The sequence below is a fragment of the Schistocerca piceifrons genome, chromosome 10 (genome assembly GCF_021461385.2).
Source record: "Schistocerca piceifrons isolate TAMUIC-IGC-003096 chromosome 10, iqSchPice1.1, whole genome shotgun sequence".
Lineage (NCBI taxonomy): Eukaryota > Metazoa > Arthropoda > Insecta > Orthoptera > Acrididae > Schistocerca > Schistocerca piceifrons.
In genome coordinates this window covers 88,027,700-88,046,335 of record NC_060147.1, presented here as the reverse complement: position 1 = coordinate 88,046,335, position 18,636 = coordinate 88,027,700, and the positions used below count along the sequence as shown (strand labels likewise).

General features: G+C 40.2%; 1 protein-coding gene across 1 annotated transcript in view; it reads right to left on the bottom strand.

Moving 5' to 3' along the window:
• Nucleotides 1-18,636, bottom strand: part of LOC124718798 (ras-related protein Rab-27A) — a 72,903-nt gene that overhangs the window by 4,326 nt on the left and 49,941 nt on the right. Inside the window, exons 5-6 of the mRNA XM_047244411.1 lie at nucleotides 10,415-10,527; nucleotides 5,250-5,481 (exon numbers count right to left, since the gene is read on the bottom strand). Of these exons, the coding sequence (XP_047100367.1) occupies nucleotides 5,262-5,481; nucleotides 10,415-10,527 (333 nt within the window). The 3' untranslated portion in view covers nucleotides 5,250-5,261. The remainder of the gene's footprint in view (nucleotides 1-5,249; nucleotides 5,482-10,414; nucleotides 10,528-18,636) is intronic.

Here is an 18,636-nt window from a genome sequence, read left to right as displayed (position 1 = left end):
CATTCACTTCACACACGACTTGCTCAAGCGAGCTTTCTTGGGCTTCGGCGAGGAAGCAGTGTGCCATTCTGAGCTTTGACGCTTTGACTCAGGATCGTACTTGTAGACCCAGGTCTCATTACCAGTAACCACTTTCTCCAGAAGGTTCAGATCAACATTCAACCGTTGGATCATTTCCTGGCAAACAGCCATGCGCCATTTCTTCTGATCAACCGACAAAACTTTTGGCACCAGTTTTTGACTGAGGTCAATGACACGCACTCACACTGCAAGCAATGCGCACTCTCCATGGTTCCGGAGACAACTGCCACGGAGTCAGTTCGTTCCCTGAGACCCCCCCCACTATTTCCCCCACCCAGCGGAACGGTCCGCGCATGCTCCCATACGTAGAAATGAATCAGTCTTGAAACTTCTTAATCACATCTTGTATATCGGAACATATTGTGACTGTTGTGAGCAACCACTGATAATGTGATTTTACAGATGCAGCATCTCATCAACATCTCCCATGCTCATTTTGAACACACTGTGTTTACGATGATTTATAATAAAATCAATATTAGATCTCTTCCATTTGTTTGACCTTTTCTGCCCACATCCCATTCCTAATCCATTACATGTGGAAACATTTCTATAAGCCTTTCTTGTATCCAGAGTGACAGATCTGCACCTGGTGGCCAAATTGGAACTAATATTTTCCAGCAGTAATCAGTTCTGCACTAATGCATTAGCATAGCTACTGAGTTTTGCTGTGATATGATAATTGCAGCCACCACTGGACCACTGTGAATAGCTTCACTTTCATTATAACCACCCATTATACTGTGTGTTATGTTGTTCATAGTTACATTATGGAATGAAGTGATGGGGTGGACTTAACTTCAGCATTAGTCCAAATGGGTGGAAGGGCGGCAATGATAAAAGAGAACTACAGAAGCACGTACTGCCAATAATACACAAACTAGTTTGGAACTGCCACCAAAATGGGAAAAATTTGTGAACTGCATGTAACTTTTTGCCATATTATTTCATTAAAATTGAGATAACTTTTACCTGCATGGAGACATCATCAAGTGGCTATAGCATACGGCTCTTTCCAGAATATGTAACAAATTTCGAGGTGGTCGTTAGGCTGGACCCTACAGTGAGGTGACAAAAGTCAAGGGGTAGTAATATACAAATATACAGCTGGTTGTAGCATCACGTACACAAGATACAAGGGTTGCCCAGAAAGTAATGCATTGCATTTTCTTTCTCAGCCGGAAACAATGCTGTGAATGCAAAATGTTACATATGTATTATTTGAATTCTCTTGAGTGAGTGCGCCAAGTTTCCGTCACTTCCGACAGATAACGTTGCTGCAGGATAGTTTCAAAATGGTGTCTGTAAGTGATGTAAATTACAAGCAATGTGCCATCATTGAATTTCTCAGTGCAGAGAAAGAAACTGTGGCGAATAGTCACAAAACTCTTCTGCAAAGTTTTGGGAGCATCTGTTGTCGACAAAAGTACAGTTAGTCACTGGGCACAGAGGGTGAGGTCATCAGAAGGCGGTTTGGCGGAGCTCCACAATTTGCAGCAGTCGGGGAGACCATCCACGGCTGTCACATGTGACATGTTGCAGCGAGCTGGTGTTGTCATTTGCGAGGACAGACACATTACAACTCGGAAGTTGGTGCTGCATGTGGAGGTGATTCACACAGTGAAACACTGGCTCCGTCATCAGGACAGGAATTGGTATTGAGAGGGCATACATGCCCTTGTTTCATGCGGTAGGAAGATCAAAGAAATGGATGGAGATTATGTGGAAAAATAGGATGAGTAGATAAAACACCATTCTTTCATGTGCACAATTCTTGTTATGTTCAATGAAGAATTGCTGAAGAAAAAAATGTGGTGCATTACTGTCTGGATAACCCTCGTATAAAAGGACGGTGCACTGGTGGAGCTGTCATTTGTACTCAGGTAATTCATGTGAAAAGGTTTCTAATGTGATTTTAGCTGCACGATGGGAATCAACAGACTTTGAATACAGAGTGGCAGTTGGAGCTAGACATATGGGAATTCAATAGGGACATCTGCACCTTCCCTAAGAATAGCGTCCATCATGCCACAAAATTCTCTGTGCAGCACAAAATCTATTTCACTGGCGAATCATTATTTTTTACGAGTGAAATTTGAGAGCAGCACATAAGATGCGATGAAGCAAATGATACGACACACCCAGCGATACAGCCTGTTGCCTAGTGGATCGTTTTGGAGTAGCAAGACCTGCCGTTCTCACTCTGTCTACACTTTCTGGAGTTAAATCTGAATGGTTCATCCAGAAGGTGGTTTCCTTTTCAGCACAGATCCAGTATTTCTAAATGCTGCAACCCAGTGGAGTATAGTGTTTGGCTCTTGGAATGCATCTTGACGTCCGACATTGAGCTTTCGATGGAAAAGGCATTGAACAGTGATCACAGAGTCACTGTTTCTAAAGAACTGCTCAAACGTGAACACAAGATGCTCTATGCTCTGATGCTCCATAGCGACTGAAACTGTATTGTCTGAGCTGTCTGCCATGGTTGCTCAAGCTCAATACTCCCACTCGTTGTCGGGTACTATTGGTTTGAAAACGTGTATTTCCTCTGCTCCACCCTGCGCATTCTCAGACATTTCATCCTTATATTAAGGCATCTGTTTGGTACTATAGTTCAATTCTTTTATCTTGGCAGCTGGCACATGCTCGCCCAGACGCGGGAGATTGCTGCGTTGCCAGTTGCACACGACGCACGCACCAAGAGAAGCAGCGCCATAGTATAGTATAGTTCACAAACTTACGTTTAGGGGGGAGCGCGCAGTTCATGAAGTAAAGCCACCACGGCCGCATTAACCCTTTCGCTGCTACAGAGACGTGCTCTCCGCATTCCGCGCTGTGCGCGATTTTGTCATCACTGCACTGCTCACCTGTACAGACACATGGTGTTCCGACTGCTTTGACACACTTATTATTTGATTTAACAAAAACTATTTGGCCCAAAAATTTGATTTTTACACATCTTATTGACTGATACCTTCCCCCCATAAATGACTTAATTTTGTTTCGATGTTCAATGCAGTTATTGTGCAGCATTAAATGTAGTAAACCACTGCACGAAATTTTGAAGAGTTTGCAGAGGTAAAAGTCCATAGCGTATACTTTCCATATGGTCGATTTTAGTTGCCACAATGTTGAGAATGAAATGTGGACAAGATACCTAAATTTCATATAAAATTTACTGTATAACAATATCTCATTTAATTTAAGTACCACATACGTGTCATATGTAATATTGAGAAATATTCCGTCTTTCGCGCCTGTAATAAAAGTTTTATTTACACCGGGAGCATTTGGCTTTATTTTAATGAAGAGACAAAGCACTAGAAATTTCAAAAAATTACATTCAAACAAATAAAAGTCATGAAGTAAGACACTTCTGTATTGTTTTTAAATAAAGAAAATATTAAACTTCGCACAATGTTTGAACTCATAACCTTTCGCTTAGTAGCCCAACACCTTAACCATTACGGTAACGCAGGTCGTCCGGCAATAAAACTCCTTGAGGACTCTAAAACCGTCACGCAAAATACTGACAAACACTGTTGGTATGACTATGAATTACTCACACTTCATCGAAGTACAATAGGAAATAAACAATTACCGCAGTTCTTTATTGCGAAAAAGCAGTTCGTGAGATTGATACAAACACCTTTCCTTGCTATCGCCTGAATTAGGAGGCTTATTGCTTGTTTGGTTTAATTAATTAATAGAATATGAAGCAGTTGGTATAAAGAATGGTTTTTCCAAACTTTCTATAAAAGAAAGTCAGCTATCAAGATATTGCTTTTGTTCTATTACTTTATTTATGACTGAACATTTCTAAAACTGAAGACACTTGTCCGTGCTCTGCACTGCAGTCGAGATCTGGCAACGTTGTTCTCTGTTCATTGGCTGACTGTGTTTTGTGACATCAGATGTGCAGAACGAACCTAAACTCGGCCGCCGTCATAAATGACGCGCACTATAGTAGGTTTCTATTGGCCAGAACACCCCCTAGCCAAGTTCAAAAAAGGTAGCTAGCCAGCAGCAGGTACTGACGGTTATTCAGTTACCTCCAAAATAAGCACTGTAACTGTTAACATTTTGACTGCTACACGGTCACTGGCAGATACAGCAGATCCTCACACATGGTGCCATGCACCTGCATGTGGCCACAATGCCAGGGCAGCTCACGGAAATATACAAAAATTTAGAAATCGCATAAATAAAATAAAGTTTTTTCCTCAATCCTTGTTTGTGCCTGTTACAGGTCAAAAGTTTGAAATAAAAAATAAAAAAAAGATGCCTCTCTAGGATGCCTGCAGGTACATCACATCTCAGTGAGTCATGATGATACCAAATGCTGTAGGTCAGTTACCTCACAGCAAGAATCAGAAATAAAAAACAATTTGTAAACAACAGACAAAAAGAAAGGAAATGATCAGGCATACAGTATACAATTTATTGAATAAGTGATTAGAATAGAGGATGCAGGCACATGGCAATCAGTGCATCTTGGAATAAAAAGTTCTGTGGAGCCATTTGTTCCAGGTTTCACAGAATGTGACTGCCATCTTCACCCGTTCCAAAGCTTCAGACCTTTGATGAGTTTTGAAATTTGCAAGTAATTCTCCTGGCACTTCTTTCACACTATTCTATTCATCTTATCTTTTACTTGTGTAACTGTAAGGCAGTAGCCTTTTGTATTTCCTGATGTCAGACAGCAAAGTTGTGGTAATATTTGTCAGCTCTTCGAGAACGTCGAACGAGATACCAATCCAATTTCCTTTTCATCACCATCAACTCGATCAAGAAATACGGGAAATATACAGCATGGAGAACTGTAAGTAGCCACAACCACAAGGTGGGGATAAACCAATAATACATTGCCAACTGAGATCACATTTACAGGCTGCGTTCATCCACAGTACACATTTCATTGCTGAGCTGTATGTGACTGGAATTGGATTAGAAAAACAGCAACTGAGGATACAGTGTACTACATCATTTAGAGCAGAGGGCCACTGGCTGGCACAACAAGTGAGGTGTGACAGTCTGCCATGTTTGCTGCCGGCCTCGTGATACTCTACGTGTTAAATGTTCTGAGAAAAAGGAATCCACAACTCGTGAAACATCCAAAAGTATACCGTTAATTGACTGGACAGAGAAAACGGAACCGTGCCACTCACCGAGGCCAGTGATCAGCAGGAGCAGCCCCCACCCCCACCGCCCCCTGAGGCCACGCCGGCTCCGCCCCCGGGGCCACTCGGGTCTCCTTCCTGGCGGGGGCGGCCCCTCCGGCCCGGCAGCATCGCGCGGTCCACAGCCGTCTCCATGCGGCGCATCACGCGTTCCACCAGCAGCTCGACCGCCCGCGCCACATTGTGGCCTGTCGCTGCACTAGTCTCCAGGTAGTCCAGCCTGTGGGCATGTGCGATTTGGATTGAACACCTGTGGCAGTGGGCCACTATGTACTATTTATTTATTTGCCGCACAAACTTCACAGTGCACTATCTAGATACTGTGATGGGCACTAGGTCAGTTAATTATGCAGCTAACAATCAAAATCACAATAATGAAATGATATACAATTTCTACATACACAGTTCCCATAGTTATAGTTCATTTCAAAATGTTGTAGAAAGAGAACAACTACTCGGAATGACGTCAGATTTGAACAGCATACTATTGATGCAGGGGGAAATGTCATGGAACAAAGAAAACATTTAACAAAATCTGACCAATAGATGGTGCAGTAATCATCACAATACCAGCAGACGCGCAGCACGGGTTCCTCAGTTTGCGTCCGAGGTGCCACGAAGGTTCATGTGCTGCTGGTAAAGCTCTTTTACAAGAATGGTGATTGTGCGCCAGTAGCCCTGCAGAAGTTTTGGATGCTCCAGAGTATGAAAAAAGGCACTGGCGCCATGTCCACAAAGTGTCTGGAGAAAATGATTATAGAATTTGAAAAGACAGGTCCTTCAAAAATGAAATGTGGCAGTGGAAGGGCAAGGGGCAGTTAAGCTGATGTCCATTGAAGCTGTGGCCATAGCACTGCACCAGGGGATGAGCAGTGTTCTGTAAATATGCAGTGCATGGAAAATGGTCCGAGCACTGGACATGCCTGCGGGCACGGTGCATAAAATTCTACGAGAAATCCGCCATTGATATCCACTCAAAATCATCCATATTCGGGACTTGCTTTCTACTGACCTGTCAGCAAGACCAATGTTGGCTCTGGAATGTCTTGCTACCATGGCAGTGGACAGTGAATGGCCACGGACATTCTGTTGACATATGAAGCCCATTTCTATCTCTAAGGACATGTCAATACACAGAATTGCTGAATACGGGCATCAGAAAATCAGCACTCAGATCAACCAGTACCACTTCATTCCATAAAGGTTATTCTGTGGTGGGCCGATGGCACTGTTTATCACAGGGCCACATTTTTTTGAGGAGATGAGTCCTGCAGGTCCTGTTACCTGTACTATCACTTGGAAAAGGTTTGAGTGTCTTTTGCACACTAATGACATTCCAACCCTTCAACAGTGCAGAAGTGTGGCTAGGATCATTTTTATGGAAGATGGATACTGCACAGCCAGCAGCAAAACAGCTGCTGCAGAGGCATTTCGGAAATGCTACAATTACCAGTCATCATTTCCCTACAGCCTGGTTGTCCAGATCACCTGATATTAATAAATGTGACTTCTGGCTGTGGGATCACCTGAAAGATCTTGTGTTCAGTTCTCCAATTATGAATACACCTGAATTGAACACAAGCATTGCGGAATGCATTCTGAATGTGACCCTCAAGACTCTCCGATCTTTTGTAGAACATTGTTTCACAATTTCAACTGATGGCAGGAAACAGTAGACAGGATATTGAACAAATCTTGCACCAGTATCATGACAATTAGAAACTCATGTCATTTTGAAATTTCCTGGCAGATTAAAATGTATGCCAGTCCGAGACTCGAACTTGTGACCTTTCCTTTCACGGGCAAGTGCGCTAAAATCTTAACTAAGTATATATACAGTTCACACATTCTAGAAACTGGTAAGTCAACAGTTTTTGTCTCTTACTGACACTATTCTAGCAAAATATCGATCCCAAGGATTCCAATACTTTCGAGAATGTTTTAATTTATTGGATAAAAAATGACAAACGGATACTTTTCTTGTGTAGTATAATTACAAATTAACAATTTTTCCATTTTTTCCTTTACTTATACTGTGAAATGTTTCTTCTTGTCAAATTTCAAGAGTCTATGTCAAGGGGAAGTGGCCTATAAAGTTTTAATGAATAAGTTTGTGAGTAACAAAACATATGACATAAATAGACTTATCTTTTCACTGCACTGACTTAGAAGCCTCAATTTTTTACTGCACCAAGAGACCATAGCCCTTAAGATGTGACAAATTTCAACTTGATGCATCTACCCATTCCTGAGAAAAATGGTTTAGAAAGTCAAGTAGACAGGTGGACAACAGAGTGATCCTATATGGTTCAAATGTCTCTGAGCACTATGCAACTTAACTTCTGAGGTCATCAGTCGCCTAGAACTTAGAACTAATTAAACCTAACTAACCTAAGGACATCACACGCAGCCATGCACGAGGCAGGATTTGAACCTGAGACCGTAGCGGTCGCTCGGTTCCAGACTGTAGCACCTAGAACCGCACGGCCACTCTGGATGGCTGATCCTATATGGATTTCGTTTGTAATGACTGAGTTATGGAATCCTAGAAATACCAGAAACGATGAGGATGATGAGATTTCTACTATTATTACCAAATGGATGATAAACAAGTAACTAAACTGATCCTCACATATCTTTAAGGAAAAAAGTAAAAAATCACTTGGATTCAATAGAGACTTGTAAAGACACAACATTAAAGGAGAAGAAGTGATGCAAAGAGAAAATTTTTAAAAACTGAAGTTCTTCAAGGCAGAAAGAAAAGAAACATAATGAAACAATGAAGGAATACTGGAAGACAAGGAAGGAGCTACAAAAGATAAAGAATTCAAATTGGAATGGCCCTAAACAACAGAAAGAGAGACTGGAAGTGTGAACATAATTACTTCTTGGTTGATGTCTTTCTTACTGTCAATAATGCCTTGATGCCACAATTGCTGCCTCATTAATGTATACAGTTACAAAAACTTGTTAATAAATAATTCACAAAGTAATAACTATCATTTTTTCCTGAGCTCCATGAAACACACCTTGAAACAATGAGCTGTAAATAAGTGCTCAACCCTCCATTGATCTTTCACCATGATGGTTCTCATGCTCAGTTTTGACCTTACTTTCATCTTCGCTCACCTTGTTGTATTTTCTTGCAGCTGTACACTTGCCACTAAGTTTTACAAATTATACTGTGTGGGCTTCTTGACCGCCTGCAGAGTGTCGAGGGCTGTAAGAGAGCTCACAACTGCGTCAACTGACTACGAAATGATGCAAGAGCTTTCAAAAGCACTCTTCTGTATTTATTGCTCTAGTAAAACCATTACACAGTTGGGTGATCAGATCTCACAATAACTTGAGCATCATATACTGAGTGAATCTTATGACATCACCTCCAAGATTATATTAGTTCAGGTTATATACCAGCTATGATCAAAAAGCAACGGTAATTTTTGTTTTCCTTAAAGAATCATTTGTTCATCAACATCAACTTTGTCACCTTAAAAGTCTTCCCCCTCAAATATAACACACTTGCACCAGCACTTTTTCCAATCTTGGAAGCACTCCTGGAGCATATTTTTCATTATGGTGTTCAGTTCCTTCAGCAATTCTGATTTACCTCACCAATGGTGGCAAAACGGAATCCTTTCATGATTCTCTTCAGCCTCTGAAATAGAAAGATGCTGCAGGGGTCATGTCCTGCAAGTTTCATGGCTGGGGCAACATAAAAGTTAGTGTTGTTGTTCCCCCTCCAAAAAGTCATGAACAAGCATTGAGGTGTAAGTGGGAGCATTACCATGATACAATTTCCATGAATGGTTTTGCCACAATTTTGGTCATTTTCTTTGGATTACTTCACACAAATGATCCCATTGTAATTGAAGAAAGAGTCAGAGGAACCTTCACACATGATTGAACTTGTTTTCAGTCTTGGCTCTTCAGGCTATTCCACTGGGATGAATTTGACTTGGTTTCGACGTCCTACCCATATACACATATTTTGTCACCTATAACAACATTTTTTAGAGTTCTGGATCCTTGTTGACTTCATTCAGCAATTCCTGAGCAATGTCTACACAATATCGCTTATGGTTGTAATTCAACAATTTCGGAACAAATTTTGCTGCAACATGTTTCATGCTCAAAACATCTGAAAAAATTGCTTGGCACGAACCAATGGATTTGCCAACATCATCAGCAACCTCTCTGATGTTGATCTGGAGATTTTCCAGAACCATTTTCTTTACTTCTTCCACACTACTGTCTGTAACTGATGTGCTAGGGTCGTTATCTTTATCATATTCTTGACCCTCTTTGAGATGTTTATACCATTCAAACTATTGTCTTACTCATAACAGGTTTGGCAAAAAGCACAGTCAATATTTTGAATGCTGTGCTGCACTTTATTCCGTTTTTAAAGCAAAATTTAATGCAATTCTTAGATCCACCTTTTTCGAAAGTAAACATTTGCTGAGCAGTACAAAATATGTATAACTGTTTTGACTGTCAACAGTAAATTAAATATTCAAAACAGCCGAAAATGCAAATGTACATCAGGAACATGTGTACCAACAAGGTAAACATTTCTTTTTTTTAAATTCCTGTAACTTTTTGATCACATCTCATTTCAGACTTAAAACATTTTCAATTGTTTTCTGGGGCATTTATATTTTAGGCAGCTCCTATTTCTCTCTGCTATCCAAAACACTACCAACCCATAACGCCAAAAGTGTAAGTGACCCTTCACAACAGGCAGAGAAGGTCAATTGCCGTTGCACTTTGCCGATGTCCTGTGCCCACATTTCGTTCACCATCTGTGCACATATCAAAACTAAGCGCACACAGCTGCATGTTTGCTATCTACTTACTACCTAAATTACTTTTCCTATGGTCACAATCATCTTTTATCACCCTAGGAGGATAATAGTGGAACATGTTATTCCAGAGAATCTCACATTACTCTACAACCTCAATATATCTGCTTCTGTGCATCAACGGAGTTAACTAATAAACAGAAAATTAATAAGCAGGAGAAGGGAGTGGAAACAAGGAACTGGTTGTAACCACAGAAGATGTACTGATGACAGGATGTTTTGTAATACCATGGTTGCAATCACCCGAAACTATTATTAAATCTACAGGATTTGGTGTAGGTTTCTTACCCATATCTTTCAGCCATTTCTTTCGCCTTCTGTTCTGATATCACTCTCCTGTCTTCCATGTCGCACTTGTTTCCACACAACACAACATCAGGGTCCTCGCAGTAGGCATGTGTCTGAAAATCCGCACAATAAAACTGCTGGTACCAAAGCACAAAACCAAAATGCGCAAGCTTTATTGTGATAATATTATGCTTCTATTACAGTTCTGCTGTTAGGTAGTACTCTAGCAACGTACTTTTTTAAGGCCCTCAGAAGATTTAATGTGAAAAGATACTGAAAAATTAAAGAAGATTTCATGCATTAATATCCTGTAAAAATTAAGGAATAGCTTGTTTGCAAATATTATAGATCTGCCCTGGTACAACATGCAGCATCCACCGCTCAGCGCCACAACCGTGCTGTTAGCGGCTATCTTTATTCCTTGCATTATTACTATAATTATTACTTCTTAGTTATAACGGTGACAAGGTATTCAAGACAGCTCACATGATTAAAATATTTCTCAACTTCCACCAGCTCCACACATTACGTGAAAGAAGTGATCAGTTGCAAAATCTGAACAGGTATTCAACTATGTACACTTTCTGTCCTTATTTACCTTTAGTTGAGCAAATGATGTGAACTTCTAACATATATGATGATTGCACAAATGAAAATACAATGAATAATGAAAAGATAAGATTGTTACTTACCACAAAGAAGACACTAAGTTGCTTACAGGGACAATTAAAAGACACCTACAAAGAGCTTTCAGCCACATCCTTCATCAGCAAAAGAGAAACAGAAAAACACACATCATTCATACACACAAGCAAGCATACCTCCTGCACACATGACCACCAGCTCAAGCCAGAATGGCATTCTGCTCTGAGCTGCCAGAGATGGCGGTCATGTGTACATGAGGCGTGCTTGCTTGTGTGTATGAATGATGTGTGTTTTTCTGTTTCTCTTTAGCCAATGGAGGCTGTGGCCAAAAGCTCTACGTAGGTGTCTTTTATTGTCCCTGTAAGCAACGTAAAGTGTCTTCTTTATGGTAAGTAGCAACCTATTTTTTTCCTAGATTGTTCATATTCTTACCTGGAGTTTCCGTTGTTACAGTTAAGCACGTTCAGTCAAACTATTGCATTAGGAGTTAGCTGGTTGATCTCTGGAGGCACCCTAGAAGAGGAGGTGCGCAGTCCCTCGTAACTATGCTGTGTGCATATGCTAAAACTCCCTCCCAGTGATATGGTTTATAAAGTTTTCTCAATGCAAATGACGATAGCATATTTTAGGATTTGTGTCAGAGTTATTGATCCCATTCTGTGGACAATACTTTAATGACTGACATGGCTGTCTTCTTCAGATGTACCCAGCAGTGACCTTGCATGTATTCACTGCCTAACTCCGATGAGACCATGAAGTGTTGCCAGTGTGGGCAAAACTTAGCTCTCTCTCCACAACGCACCTCTGATGCACATTTGTTTTCCTGTGCTCGTGCTGTTATACCTCCAAAAGCACATCTTGTAGTGGTTTTTGGTGCTGATAGATGATATGGCTGCTGAGGATTTGATGAAGTGAGTACTACAACCCAAGCCCTGCTTAAATCGCTGTCCCGTTTTGATGGCTTTGTAATTTCCTTAATCATTGTTATTGTTGTCTTAAACCTTAAGCCTGATTTGATGAAGCTACCAATGCTAGTCCATCTTATGCAAGCCTCTTCATCTATGCATAACTATTGCAGCCTACATAAATTTGAACCTGCTTACTGTATTCAAACACTGGTCACTCTCTAAAATTTTTAACCTCACACTTTCTAGGCTAGCAACTTTATGATTCTTGACACCACAAGAAATTGCCTACCAAGTGACCTTTGCTTTTAAACTAGATGTGCCATAAAACACTTTTCTGCCCAATTTGATTCAGTATCTGCTGGTGTGCTGCACCATCTGCCCATATAATCTTCACATATTTCAAACGCTTCAACAACTTTCCTGTTCGAACTGCTTATCGTCCACGTTCCAGTTTGGAACTAGGTTACTCTCCAGACACACACAGAAATGAAAAAAAAAATTATATTTGATGTTAACAAATTTCTCTTTTTACAAAATATTTTTCTTGCTATTGCCAGTCTGCTTCTTATATCCTCTCTAGTTTGACCACCTCCAATTATTTTGCTACAGAAATACCAAAACTCATCTACTGCTTTCAGTGCCTCATCTTGTCAATGTCGCCTGATTTAATTGACTACATCCATTACCCTTGTTTTGAGGCACCATCCACACCATTCAACTGCTCACCCAAGTCAACTGCTGTCTCTGACGGAATTACAATGCTGTCAGCAAACATCAAAATATTTATGTCTTCTGATTTGATTAATTACATTACTGGCCACTAAAATTGCTACACCACGAAGAAGTCGTGCTACAGACGCGAAATTTAACTGACAGGAAGAAGATGCTGTGAGATGCAAATGATTAGCTTTTCAGAACATTCACACAATTTTGGCACCAGTGGCGACACCTACAACCTGTTGACATGAGGAAAGTTTCCAACCGATTTCTCATACACAAACAGCAGTTGGCCGGCGATGCCTTGTGAAACATTGTTGTGATGCCTCGTGTAATGAGGAGAAATGCGTACCATCACGTTTCCGACTTTGATAAAGGTCAGATTGCGGTTTATCGTATCGTGACATTGCTGCTCGCGTTTTTAGAGATCCAATGACTGTTAGCAGAATATGGAATCGGTGGGTTCAGGAGGGTAATACGGAAAGCCGTGCTGGATCCCAATGGCCTCGTATCACTAGCAGTCGAGATGACAGGCATCTTATCCGCACGGCTGTAACGGATCGTGCAGCCACGTCTCGATCCCTGAGTCAACAGATGGGTACGTTTGCAAGACGACAACCATCTGCACAAACAGTTCGACAACATTTGCAGCAGCATGGACTATCAGCTCGGAGACCGTGGCTGCGGTTACCCTTGACACTGCATCACAGACAAGAGCGCCTGCGATGGTGTACTCAAAGACGAACCTGGGTGCACGAATGGCAAAACCTGATTTTTTCGGATGAATCCAGTTCTGTCATAAATAACTTTTCTGCCACCAGACACATTTTTCTTTAATTTATATTTTACACGAAGCATTTGGGAAATGATTCTAATTTTCAACTGTGTTTTTCTATGTGTACTACACCATTTTTTGTAATGTTTTTCCATGTGTGACTACCTGCTTTGCTATACTGACTTCACTGCAATTTTGATGTACAGGGAGAAGAAAAATGCCAACTTGGCAGTCAGCTAACGATTCCTCATCCCAATTCGACACAAAAGTGAATCTAGCAAACCCTAGTCCCACTAATAGGTTTAATAGAAATGCAGTTTCAAAACAGAGACTCTGGTAACTCTATACTGTGTGCAGCATGGCCAAGAACAGGTAGCAACAACTCTGCACTGTACTGGAGCCATACCATTACCTCAGCAAGACGAGGCAATGCCTTGGGGGACTGATATGCAGGCTCGGCAATTTTCGAGTCGCATTCAAGCCAAACACTATTTTCAGTTACAGCATCAAACTGTATCCAACTTCCACTTCCAAAATGCAGTACCTTGTATATTTCTTTCTGTTACTGTTACCTTTATTTAAACATTTAAGACATAAATTAACTTCTTACAGATGTAAACAACCACTTTGTTTTGTTCACGACATAAACAAAGCCAATAGAGAATAATAGTGGATACAGCAACATTGTCTGTATCCAATGACACGCAAAAAACATAACAGGTAGGCTACAATAGACTGTACTTTATCCTATGTGCAGTAATTCCATTCTGTACTTTTGACATCCAGGCTTATCTTCACAGAGCCTGTACATACAAAGATATGAGCAATGTTCACTTTAGAGAAGATGTTCAAAACGACCACCTTGCATTTGCAAACACTTTGCTCACCGGATCATACTTTGCTGAACATCTGCATCCACCATTGCTGAAGCAGCCTGCACGCGAGCTATTAGGTCGTGTACATCTGTGAGTGAAGTACTTTAAACTTGTTCCTTTAAATGTGCCCACAAATAAAAATCTACTGGATTAGGATCTGGGAAATGTGGAAACCAGAACACTGGACCATAATGACCATCCCTTTTCCCCGGGAATACTTCACTAAAAAAGTTACAAACATTCATTCCAAAGTGTGGAGGTGTGCCATTATACTGAAACCATAGCAGTCATGGAACACAAAGTGGAACACTTTCTAATGTGTCAGGCAAAGTATTGCAAAGAAACATTCGGTGCAGTGGCACTTTCAACTTGTCTGGTAATAGGTAAGGTCCCAAAAGGTCTCCTTGCATGACTCCAGCCCAGAGGTTTATGCCATAGCATACCTGAAAGTCACATTCACAGATGACACGCAGGGTTGTGCTCTGAGCAAAATTGTCTGTTGTGGAAGTTGAAACTAACTTCACAAGTGAAGTTGTCATATTATTTCTAAAATGTTCATTATCTTCCACTTGGTGCAAAAGCCATTCACAAAACTGTACTCATCAAATGTGGTATTCTGGCCACTGGTGTTGGGCAGTTTTTAATTGAGCAACATTTAAACAGCCCGTCTTTGAGATATTTGGAACTGCTTCGCAACATCATGGGTACTTCACTGAGGAGACTAGTGAATGGTTTCATGAATCACACTGTCTGTCTGTGGAGTATGTTTAGTCCTTGGACAACTTCTGTCCATCACTGAAAATCAAACAATGGCAAATTCAGGATGGCCTGTAACAATATTATGAAAACAATAGTTGCTACTCACCACATTTCAGAGATGCTGAATTGTGGATAGCTTCAACCAACAAGACTTTCACTTTCTTACAGTCTTTTTGTTGCGCCTGTCTGCGACTCAGCATCTCCGCTATGTGGTGGGTAGCAACCCTTTTTATAATATTGTTACACTCTGTCCATTACTTGTGAACAAAGATTACTGGTTTCCCGAAGGTGTTGCTCCAGTCAGATGCATCCAGTACCAAAAGCATATTCATTGCTTGCTTATTCCATCAGGCAACCATCCCACATCAGCTTGACAGGACCACCTATGGTTGTGCACTGCATGGTTAGTACACACATGCATGCAATTTAATGGATCCCATTTTCATGTGATAGGCTACTGTCATGTGACAAAATGATGTCCTGCTTGTAAATGACAAAAACTAAGGAATGGACATAAAAAAGTATAGAAAATTAACATGATGAGCATTCGAATCATAGCTCCATGGTGGATCTGATCTACCAGCAGTCTATTCAGCAAGTTATGACAGCTCGTATGGTAATGCGGGGTGATACACATTCCTCTGTACATTCCAATGTGCTGCATGATGTGACAGTGTTGCCAGCTTCTCGTTTCATACATGTCTTTTCAAAATGTACCTGATATGATTTTCATAGATAAACTTTTGTCTCGAATCTGGATGAGGAATCACGTGCCAACCTCCAAATGTGGCATTATTTCTTCATATTGTACGGCAGTAAAGCCAACAAAACAAAGCAGAACCTCACGTATCAATAACATTATGAAAAAATGGCACAGTACACAGAGAAAAATGTACTTGAAAATGGGAATCATTTCCCAAAATGCAATGGGTAAAATAAAAGCAAAAGAAAATCATGACTGGTAGTAGAAAAGTTACTTATAAAAATAACTCATTTATTTCTTCTCCCAGAATTTTAATTCCTTCAGCAAATTTTACTAACCTGTCTCACTCCCTTCTCAACCACTGCTCCCTTTTCATTATCCTTACAAATCCAGTTAGCCTTTTATGCAAGTTGTTCATTGATTTTTGCTGCATTACTGCTATCTTTTTAACTCATTTGGCATTCTTTTTTACAACCATTGTCACTAATTGTAATTCTGCCAGAGAAGGCATGGGCCATAGGCGTAAATGGCCTGAGTATGTGCAATAAACGATAAAATGATGATGATGATGGCAGAAGATTTGGAATATTGTCTGAACGGAATGAACAGTATCTTGAAGAGAGGTTACAAGATGAATACCAACAAAAGCAAAACAAGGATGATGGAATGTAGTCCAATTAAACCAGGAATTGCTGAAAGAATTATGTTATAAACAGAGGTGCTAAAAGTAGCAGAGGTGTTTTGCTATTTGTGCCGTAAAATAAGTGATTATGGGTGAAATGGAGAGGATATAGGATGCAGATCGGCAATAGCAACAAATGCTTTCTTGTTAACATTGATTACAAACGTATGTCTTACGAAGTAGTTTCCAAAGTTACTTACCTGTAGTATAGCTTTGTTCAGGACTGAAATACGGATAATAAACAGTTCAGACACGAAAATAACAGTAGCTTTTGACATGTGATGCTGCAGAAGAATGTTGAAGATTATGTAACTAGTCACGAGTTACAGTATCAAACTGAGGAGAAAAGAAATTTTGTGGCACAACCTAACCAAAGGAAGGGATCAGCTGATGGTACACAACATTATAATGTAATATCAATAGACTGATGTTAATGATGTGCATTTCAAACTGGATGTTCTTCACACTACAGTCATTGTTGTTGTTAAGTGTGACATTGAGAGAAAGTTGACGAAGTACTGCTCTGCACTGATAATAGTGAAAGGGAACTGAAGACTGAGTATTCTATGCCAACCTACAAAACCATATTCCTTCAAATATGGATCCAAATTTATATTTTTTACACAATTAAAAACAAAATGGAAAGAAACACCTCTGCTTTTGTACAAGTGACAGATTTACAGTTATGTGGCACACTTTCACTCACACATTACGCTGTGTTGCACTCACAACTGTGCAATGGGAAATGAACCTTGCCCCTGGGAATCTGCCGACAGCAACAGAGATACCTGAGGTTGGTGAGTGTGCCAGAGGTAGCCGTGGATCAGCAACAAACATTACAACAGTTCAGTGCCCTCCTACACTTTTCCTTAAGTGACTCCACAATAGATTTTTCTGAAACAGAACCTGAAAGTGATCTGTTACAAAATGATGCAGAACATTTCTTTCCATCAACAAACATTTCAACTCTCCCTAGAGTCTCTTACATTTTCTCGAGCCTTTCCAGATTCCCTGAAATTTCTCAGTTTTAGTAAATTCAATTTTCCCAAGGACTTCCTACTTTCCAGGTTTTATACACATATCACCATTCTCATAACAACACCACTAATAGTGCACATATGTAAGTTCTGTGGAATCTCTCTAACAATCTTTGCTCCCATTTGTGAGCTCCTAGAATTGCAACAGTCACAAGTCACTCAGTTACCTCCAATGCCACACTGACAAAAAACTGATCTGTGTTGTTGAAACACTGTTGCAACTCATTTACTTCCTTCAGCTTAGCTCAACATCACACAAAACATATTCAGACAGGTATGTGGAAATCTCTGACTTTACAGAATAGTTTTACTGAGTTCATTCCACTGTTTTCTCTGTTTACTTGTTTCTGGAACACATAATATAAATAACTTTTCAGCATTAGTACAACTTTCAAATGCTGTTACACAGATGTTGACAAACTATAAAAAGAGTAATACAGACCAAAATTGTCAGAAACAGCAAGTGCTGTAATCACAACCTGGCGTACGTGTTGCATATAACAAGCAATAAATAAATAAGGCTATCAGAAACTTATGTCTGTAATGATACTTTCTTTTAATTTAGCCTTGGTAGAAACAATGAATTAGGAAATTACATGCTGAGAAAAATGTGGAAAATTCAGGTTCTATCAACATGCTATATTTTAAAGATATACAATTACTGCATTCAAATTAAATATTGCACACTTGCACTATCTTAATCAAAAATTTGCTTCCACTCTCCTGTAAGAGGAAGACCGTAAAGAACCATAATTCCTTTCCTGCCCGAAACAATGTTCACGGAAACAAGTCTCAGACCGCGCTCACATTTCCGCACAGATGACAGTTGGTTGACAATGACGGTCGATCGACTGACTCAGACTAGTGTTAAGGAGAGGCATCTCAAAGGTGAAACTGACAGTACTGTGACTTGGTCCACAGGAAAGGAAATCTGGTTACCTTTTGGTTTCCCTCCCATATGTTAATCTTAATGTATAAGCAGTAAAATATTACATACAGCCAATTCCACACTATATATTGACCTCTCCTTGAACTCATGCAACATTCAGCCCATAAACAGAAGCATTTAGATTTCATGCATTTTCCCTTTCAGAGCAGTGACAGAATAAAAAGCATCACAT